This window comes from Poromitra crassiceps (genome assembly GCF_964638095.1).
Source record: "Poromitra crassiceps genome assembly, contig: HAP1_SCAFFOLD_328, whole genome shotgun sequence".
Taxonomy (NCBI): Eukaryota; Metazoa; Chordata; class Actinopteri; order Beryciformes; family Melamphaidae; genus Poromitra; species Poromitra crassiceps.
Window position 1 is genome coordinate 194491 of NW_028152076.1, and position 8853 is coordinate 203343.

The 8853-nt window shown below is 41.2% G+C and overlaps 1 protein-coding gene across 1 annotated transcript; it reads right to left on the reverse strand.

Annotated features, from left to right (window-relative positions):
- Nucleotides 1-3078: 3078 nt before the first annotated feature.
- Nucleotides 3079-4011, reverse strand: LOC310771065 (uncharacterized protein; the record flags this gene model as incomplete). Its single annotated transcript, XM_083663743.1, has 3 exons — nt 3079-3508; nt 3622-3778; nt 3876-4011. 3 exons carry the CDS (start codon nt 4009-4011, stop codon nt 3079-3081), a joined length of 723 nt encoding a protein of 240 aa, XP_083519869.1.
- Nucleotides 4012-8853: the final 4842 nt, after the last annotated feature.

The following is an 8853-nucleotide window of genomic DNA, read 5'->3' on the forward strand; positions in this document are numbered from 1 at the left end:
TTTTTTTAATCCGTCATCCGGAAAAAAACGTCACGCACAGATACCTTGCACACGGAGTCCGAATTGTTCGCTCCGTTTTTGAATACGTCATCCGAAAAAAAAAGTCACGCACAGATACCTTGCACACTGAGTCCGATGCGAATTATCCAATATTCGTTGCGAAAATTCGCAGTAGCTACAGGTCAAAATGGAGTCATCAAGCAGCGATGATGATTTTGTGGTCGTCGCTCTTCTTGAAAGAAACAGAAAAAGAAAAAGAAGGTATTGGGTCCATCCAATCCTCACCAGGCGTGTTGAGTATGGAGAATTTAACCTGCTGATTAGGGAGCTGCGGGATTTCCCCGACCGTTTCAAGGTCTATTTCAGGATGTCAGTGGACCAGTTTGATGTGCTGTTAGCAATACTGGAACCACACATTAAAAAATATACCACCAACTACCGCGATCCTATTGATCCAGAACAGCGGCTGGCAGTGTGTCTGAGGTAAGCTCTCTCCCTCTCTCTCTCTCTCTCTCTCTCTCTCTCACACACACACACACACACACACACACACACACACACACACACACACACACACACACACACACACACACACAGACACACAATAGGTCTATGCAAAATCATAGAACGATTAGTCCATTCTGTTGATTGCTAGAATGGAGAGAAAAAAATAGCCTATAGGGCCGAAAGTTCAATTCACCACGAAAAGCAGACTGTTTCAACCAAAGTGATGTGTCTCTGCTCAATTTCAGCACCGCGGACAGCAGGGATTCCACTAGGATATTTTCTGGCCGACCTATACAGCCATGCAGCCTGTATCGTTCCAAAATTCCGGCCTTATATAATATTTACCGGCCCAGTCAAAATGTAGCTATTGAAAAAATATCGATTTAATCATTTTTGAAAGACCTAACATATTTTTAGCAAACAAAATTTTCATAAATTTTTGTTGGTGTTTATTTCAAAAATAATTATCTATGCACTGCGTCTGTGCTTGGAGCACAGTGCAAAGGAAGCGAGGCAGGCCTCACTGTTCGTTAATCAATTAATTAATTTGGTCTGGGCCTGCCAAAACGCATGAAAGCTGTGATTAAAAATCTGGGTTATCCACCAAATATTGATGTGTGAGGTCCTCCTAAGTTAAAACATTAGTATTGTGTTGTTTAAAAATGAATATGAACATGTTATGTTCGCAGTAGTTACTAGAATAAAACAAAATTGTTCATTTTACTCAAACACATACCTAGTAAAACCAGATAAACTGATAATTCTGCAGTGGTCTCTTAATTTCTTCCAGAGCTGTATATTATATAATGATTAATTATATATAATTAATATATATATATATATATATATATATATATATATATATATATATATATATATATATATAATCATTATTTAGAAATTAAATACAATTTAATTAATTAATTATAATTATGATTGTTTATCATTATTATTTATAAATTAATTAATTACAATTAATATATTATAATTACAACAATAATTATAGGCCTATATATATATATATATATATATATATATAATAAGTATTAGTATAATTTCATTTTTATTATACAAGTTTATTCATCATTCTCTGTATGATTTTAGATATCTCAGCACTGGGGATTCATTCACCACCATCGCCAGCAGTTACAGGATGGGCATTACCACTGTGGGGAAGATTGTGAGGGAGACCTGTGACCAAATCTGGCTGCAGCTCCAGCAGAAGTACATGCCAGCTCCAACAGAGGAGGTCTGGAAGCACACAGCCAAGAGGTTCGGGGAACGCTGGAACTTCCCCAATTGCCTAGGAGCTCTTGATGGGAAGCACATCCGGATCGAGGCCCCTGCAAATACAGGTTCCCTGTTCTGGAACTACAAGGGCACCTTTTCCACTGTCCTCCTTGCATTGGTGGATGCGGATTACCGTTTCCTTGCCATAGATGTGGGGAGCTATGGTGGGAATAGCGACGGGGGCATATTTGCCGATTCTGCTCTGGGACGAGCCCTCCAGCGTGGAACTTTGAACATTCCACCCCCAGTGGAGCTTCCATCTGCACCTGAACGAGGGAGGATCAACCACGTCATCGTGGCAGATGAGGCTTTTCCGATGAAGCCATACCTCCTCCGACCCTACCCTGGAAGAGGTCTTGATGAGGAGAAGCGGATCTTCAACCTCCGCCTGTCAAGAGCGCGACGCATTTCTGAAAATGCATTCGGGATCCTCACCCAGCGTTTCAGGGTCTTCAAAAGGCCAATGGAGGTGAACCCCGATCTGGCAGACAGCATCGTAAAAGCAACCTGCATATTATGCAACTACCTGCGCTACGACGTAGAGGAAGCTGGCCATGCCCAGGATGACAGCTTTAATGATGCTGAAGAGGGCAATGCTGCATGCCTACAGGAGATCCAGAGGCCAAGGGGCAACCGGGCATCTGCAGAGGCTCTGCAGATTCGAGACACATTCAAGGAATATTTTGTCTCACCTGCTGGCGAAGTACCATGGCAGTACGAGCGTGTGCGCCGTGGACTATAGAAAAAAATGATAGCCTAATTAAAATGTTCTTGTGGCTTTGTTAAAATGATCTGGCCTATTTTTACAGCATGTTTTTGCTGACAAATAGTTAAAATGTGACATTGACTAAATAGCTGTAGCCTATAAAGATCGTTCTGCCACGTATAGGCTAGTCTACTGTAATTAAATACATTATAAATAATGAATGTTTACATGAAATAAAAGAACAAAAGACCAATGAACGTTCCCTGTTTATTCTGCATTCATAAATACAAAACACTGGTCAGAAGAGCAGAACCTGAAGAATACAGTGTAAAAAAAGTGCTACAGGTGTAAAAAAGTGCTACAATAAATTCATGCATCATAATAAATTGTTGAACGGACAATACACATAGAACATTTGTATTAATAACTTAATGAAATTAAGCGATCCAACATTTAAATCGTTGTAGAAAAATAAAATATATTAACAAATATTAACATTTTTTTTATATAACATAACAAATAGTAACAGAATGTGTTACTTTTTTTGTTTTTAGTATGTCACCAAATAGCTGACCCTAGTAGGTTGAATCCAACTGGTGATAGAAGGGCAAGGGGGTGACTCCCCCAAAGACAGCACCATGTACTAATTCCTGCATCTTCATTTTCACATAAGACAGTTTCTCTGGGGGAAGCTTCCTCATGCTGGGGGCCAAGCTGTAGAGGAAGGTGGCAACCTCGTCTGTCTGCAGGTCCTGCGAAGCCTCACGCTGCTGCCGATCCATCTCTCGCTCCCTCTCTCTTGTTTCGTCCCTTGCTTCCTTCCACTGCATGTATCTCTCCAGGCTGTCTCCACTCTCTGTCCGCTTCCTTTTTTTTGCACCTCGGCTAGCTGATGCGGCTGAACTGTCCTCCCTCTCTGTCTGTGTGCCGTCCACGGTCTCATCTTCATCCTCCTCCTCCTCCTCCTCGTCGTCGTCATCCTCCTCCCGAATATTGCTATCTGTCCTGTTGAATGAAAGTAACATGGTATCTGTTTTAAATAATTATACTGTGCGGGCGGGTAGCAGAGATTGCACTCTGCTAAACTATTCATCATTGTTGTTGTGCAATTAGGTTACCTTCTCTTGGTGGTGGAAGACGCCACAAAGGACATGACTTCCATGTATTTCCACTTCTTTGTCTTTGTAGCCGCCTGTCCACTTGTCCCCCGTTCCTCTCTCTTGCGGCGGACATAGGTGTCTCGCAGGTTACGCCACATTTGTTTCACTCTCTCAACTATACAAAACAATGCAAATTATTAGCTTAGCTGCCTAGCGTACAAGCACGTCTGTCTAATCTTCCATACATCAATTGTTTTGCAATCAATACCTACCGTCCCGCATTCCAAGCTGGTCTGCAATCACCCGCCACATTCTGTCTTTTAAATCCGCATCTCTGTACTCCTTACTTCCTTTATCATAAAGTGCTTTGTGCTGGGAGACGAAGTGAATCAGCTTCTCAGACGCCATTTTTCATTGTGAATAGCTACGGCGGCTCTGGGTGGTCAAACAACTCTCAAAACGCTTTTCATGGATGCGGAAAAACGCAAAAAAATCGAACCTCGTCCGAAAACTTTAATGACGGACGTAATTGTCGGACTCGGTGTGTCAATGATGATTGACACAAATGAGGTCGTATTTTTATTTTTTTCGTGCGTCAATTTCGGACGAAAAAACGGACTCTGTGTGCAAGGACCTTAAGACCGCATTGACTCAGTGCGGTATTCAGCCTCTCTGGTGTCAAGTCTGATTTTGGAAAAAAAAAAAAAAAATCCAAAATCAGACAGTGTTGACACCAGAGAGGCTAAGACCGCATTGACTCAGTGCGGTATTCAGCCTCTCTGGTGTCAAGTCTGATTTTGGAAAAAAAAAAAAAATCCAAAATCAGACAGAGTGTTGACACCAGAGAGGCTAAGACCGCATTGACTCAGTGCGGTATTCAGCCTCTCTGGTGTCAAGTCTGATTTTGGAAAAAAAAAAAATCCAAAATAAGACAGAGTGTTGAGACCAGAGAGGCTAAGACCGCATTGACTCAGTGCGGTATTCAGCCTCTCTGGTGTCAAGTCTGATTTTGGAAAAAAAAAAAAAAAAAATCCAAAATCAGACAGAGTGTTGACACCAGAGAGGCTAAGACCGCATTGACTCAGTGCGGTATTCAGCCTCTCTGGTGTCAAGTCTGATTTTGTAAAAAAAAAAAAAAAAAAAAAAAAATCCAAAATCAGACAGAGTGTTGAGACCAGAGAGGCTAAGACCGCATTGACTCAGTGCGGTATTCAGCCTCTCTGGTGTCAAGTCTGATTTTGGAAAAAAAAAAAAAAAATCCAAAATCAGACAGAGTGTTGACACCAGAGAGGCTAAGACCGCATTGACTCAGTGCGGTATTCAGCCTCTCTGGTGTCAAGTCTGATTTTGGAAAAAAAAAAAAAATCCAAAATCAGACAGAGTGTTGACACCAGAGAGGCTAAGACCGCATTGACTCAGTGCGGTATTCAGCCTCTCTGGTGTCAAGTCTGATTTTGGAAAAAAAAAAAAAAATCCAAAATCAGACAGAGTGTTGACACCAGAGAGGCTAAGACCGCATTGACTCAGTGCGGTATTCAGCCTCTCTGGTGTCAAGTCTGATTTTAGAAAAAAAAAAAAAAAATCCAAAATCAGACAGAGTGTTGAGACCAGAGAGGCTAAGAGCGCATTGACTCAGTGCAGTATGCAGCCTCTCTGGTGTCAAGTCTGATTTTGGAAAAAAAAAAAAAAAAAATCCAAAATCAGACAGAGTGTTGACACCAGAGAGGCTAAGACCGCATTGACTCAGTGCGGTATTCAGCCTCTCTGGTGTCAAGTCTGATTTTGGAAAAAAAAAAAAAAATCCAAAATCAGACAGAGTGTTGACACCAGAGAGGCTAAGACCGCATTGACTCAGTGCGGTATTCAGCCTCTCTGGTGTCAAGTCTGATTTTGGAAAAAAAAAAAAAAAATCCAAAATCAGACAGAGTGTTGAGACCAGAGAGGCTAAGACCACATTGACTCAGTGCGGTATTCAGCCTCTCTGGTGTCAAGTCTGATTTTGGACAAAAAAAAAAAAAAAAAAATCCAAAATCAGACAGAGTGTTGAGACCAGAGAGGCTAAGACCGCATTGACTCAGTGCGGTATTCAGCCTCTCTGGTGTCAAGTCTGATTTTGGAAAAAAAAAAAAAAATCCAAAATCAGACAGAGTGTTGAGACCAGAGAGGCTAAGACCGCATTGACTCAGTGCGGTATTCAGCCTCTCTGGTGTCAAGTCTGATTTTCGAAAAAAAAAAAAAAAATCCAAAATCAGACAGTGTTGAGACCAGAGAGGCTAAGACTGCATTGACTCAGTGCGGTATTCAGCCTCTCTGGTGTCAAGTCTGATTTTGGAAAAAAAAAAAAAAAATCCAAAATCAGACAGTGTTGACACCAGAGAGGCTAAGACCGCATTGACTCAGTGCGGTATTCAGCCTCTCTGGTGTCAAGTCTGATTTTGGACAAAAAAAAAAAAAAAAAAATCCAAAATCAGACAGAGTGTTGAGACCAGAGAGGCTAAGACCGCATTGACTCAGTGCGGTATTCAGCCTCTCTGGTGTCAAGTCTGATTTTGGAAAAAAAAAAAAAAATCCTAAATCAGACAGAGTGTTGAGACCAGAGAGGCTAAGACCGCATTGACTCTGTGCGGTATTCAGCCTCTCTGGTGTCAAGTCTGATTTTCGAAAAAAAAAAAAAAAATCCAAAATCAGACAGTGTTGAGACCAGAGAGGCTAAGACTGCATTGACTCAGTGCGGTATTCAGCCTCTCTGGTGTCAAGTCTGATTTTGGAAAAAAAAAAAAAAAATCCAAAATCAGACAGTGTTGACACCAGAGAGGCTAAGACCGCATTGACTCAGTGCGGTATTCAGCCTCTCTGGTGTCAAGTCTGATTTTGGAAAAAAAAAAAAGACCAGAGAGGCTAAGACCGCATTGACTCAGTGCGGTATTCAGCCTCTCTGGTGTCAAGTCTGATTTTGGACAAAAAAAAAAAAAAAAAAATCCAAAATCAGACAGAGTGTTGAGACCAGAGAGGCTAAGACCGCATTGACTCAGTGCGGTATTCAGCCTCTCTGGTGTCAAGTCTGATTTTGGAAAAAAAAAAAAAAATCCAAAATCAGACAGTGTTGAGACCAGAGAGGCTAAGACCGCATTGACTCAGTGCGGTATTCAGCCTCTCTGGTGTCAAGTCTGATTTTGGAAAAAAAAAAAAAAAATCCAAAATCAGACAGTGTTGAGACCAGAGAGGCTAAGACTGCATTGACTCAGTGCGGTATTCAGCCTCTCTGGTGTCAAGTCTGATTTTGGAAAAAAAAAAAAAAATCCAAAATCAGACAGTGTTGACACCAGAGAGGCTAAGACCGCATTGACTCAGTGCGGTATTCAGCCTCTCTGGTGTCAAGTCTGATTTTTGAAAAAAAAAAAAAAAAAAATCCAAAATCAGACAGAGTGTTGAGACCAGAGAGGCTAAGACCGCATTGACTCAGTGCGGTATTCAGCCTCTCTGGTGTCAAGTCTGATTTTGGAAAAAAAAAAAAAAATCCAAAATCAGACAGAGTGTTGTCACCAGAGAGGCTAAGACCGCATTGACTCAGTGCGGTATTCAGCCTCTCTGGTGTCAAGTCTGATTTTGGAAAAAAAAAAAAAAAATCCAAAATCAGACAGTGTTGACACCAGAGAGGCTAAGACCGCATTGACTCAGTGCGGTATTCAGCCTCTCTGGTGTCAAGTCTGATTTTGGAAAAAAAAAAAAAAATCCAAAATCAGACAGAGTGTTGACACCAGAGAGGCTAAGACCGCATTGACTCAGTGCGGTATTCAGCCTCTCTGGTGTCAAGTCTGATTTTGGAAAAAAAAAAAAAAAAAAATCCAAAATCAGACAGAGTGTTGAGACCAGAGAGGCTAAGACCGCATTGACTCAGTGCGGTATTCAGCCTCTCTGGTGTCAAGTCTGATTTTGGAAAAAAATAAAAAATAAATCCAAAATCAGACAGAGTGTTGACACCAGAGAGGCTAAGACCGCATTGACTCAGTGCGGTATTCAGCCTCTCTGGTGTCAAGTCTGATTTTGGAAAAAAAAAAAAAGACCAGAGAGGCTAAGACCGCATTGACTCAGTGCGGTATTCAGCCTCTCTGGTGTCAAGTCTGATTTTGTAAAAAAAAAAAAAAAAAAAAAAAAATCCAAAATCAGACAGAGTGTTGAGACCAGAGAGGCTAAGACCGCATTGACTCAGTGCGGTATTCAGCCTCTCTGGTGTCAAGTCTGATTTTGGAAAAAAAAAAAAAAAATCCAAAATCAGACAGAGTGTTGACACCAGAGAGGCTAAGACCGCATTGACTCAGTGCGGTATTCAGCCTCTCTGGTGTCAAGTCTGATTTTGGAAAAAAAAAAAAAAATCCAAAATCAGACAGAGTGTTGACACCAGAGAGGCTAAGACCGCATTGACTCAGTGCGGTATTCAGCCTCTCTGGTGTCAAGTCTGATTTTGGAAAAAAAAAAAAAAATCCAAAATCAGACAGAGTGTTGACACCAGAGAGGCTAAGACCGCATTGACTCAGTGCGGTATTCAGCCTCTCTGGTGTCAAGTCTGATTTTGGAAAAAAAAAAAAAAAATCCAAAATCAGACAGAGTGTTGAGACCAGAGAGGCTAAGAGCGCATTGACTCAGTGCAGTATGCAGCCTCTCTGGTGTCAAGTCTGATTTTGGAAAAAAAAAAAAAAAAAATCCAAAATCAGACAGAGTGTTGACACCAGAGAGGCTAAGACCGCATTGACTCAGTGCGGTATTCAGCCTCTCTGGTGTCAAGTCTGATTTTGGAAAAAAAAAAAAAAATCCAAAATCAGACAGAGTGTTGACACCAGAGAGGCTAAGACCGCATTGACTCAGTGCGGTATTCAGCCTCTCTGGTGTCAAGTCTGATTTTGGAAAAAAAAAAAAAAATCCAAAATCAGACAGAGTGTTGACACCAGAGAGGCTAAGACCGCATTGACTCAGTGCGGTATTCAGCCTCTCTGGTGTCAAGTCTGATTTTGGAAAAAAAAAAAAAATCCAAAATCAGACAGAGTGTTGACACCAGAGAGGCTAAGACCGCATTGACTCAGTGCGGTATTCAGCCTCTCTGGTGTCAAGTCTGATTTTGGAAAAAAAAAAAAAAATCCAAAATCAGACAGAGTGTTGACACCAGAGAGGCTAAGACCGCATTGACTCAGTGCGGTATTCAGCCTCTCTGGTGTCAAGTCTGATTTTGGAAAAAAAAAAAAAAAATCCAAAATC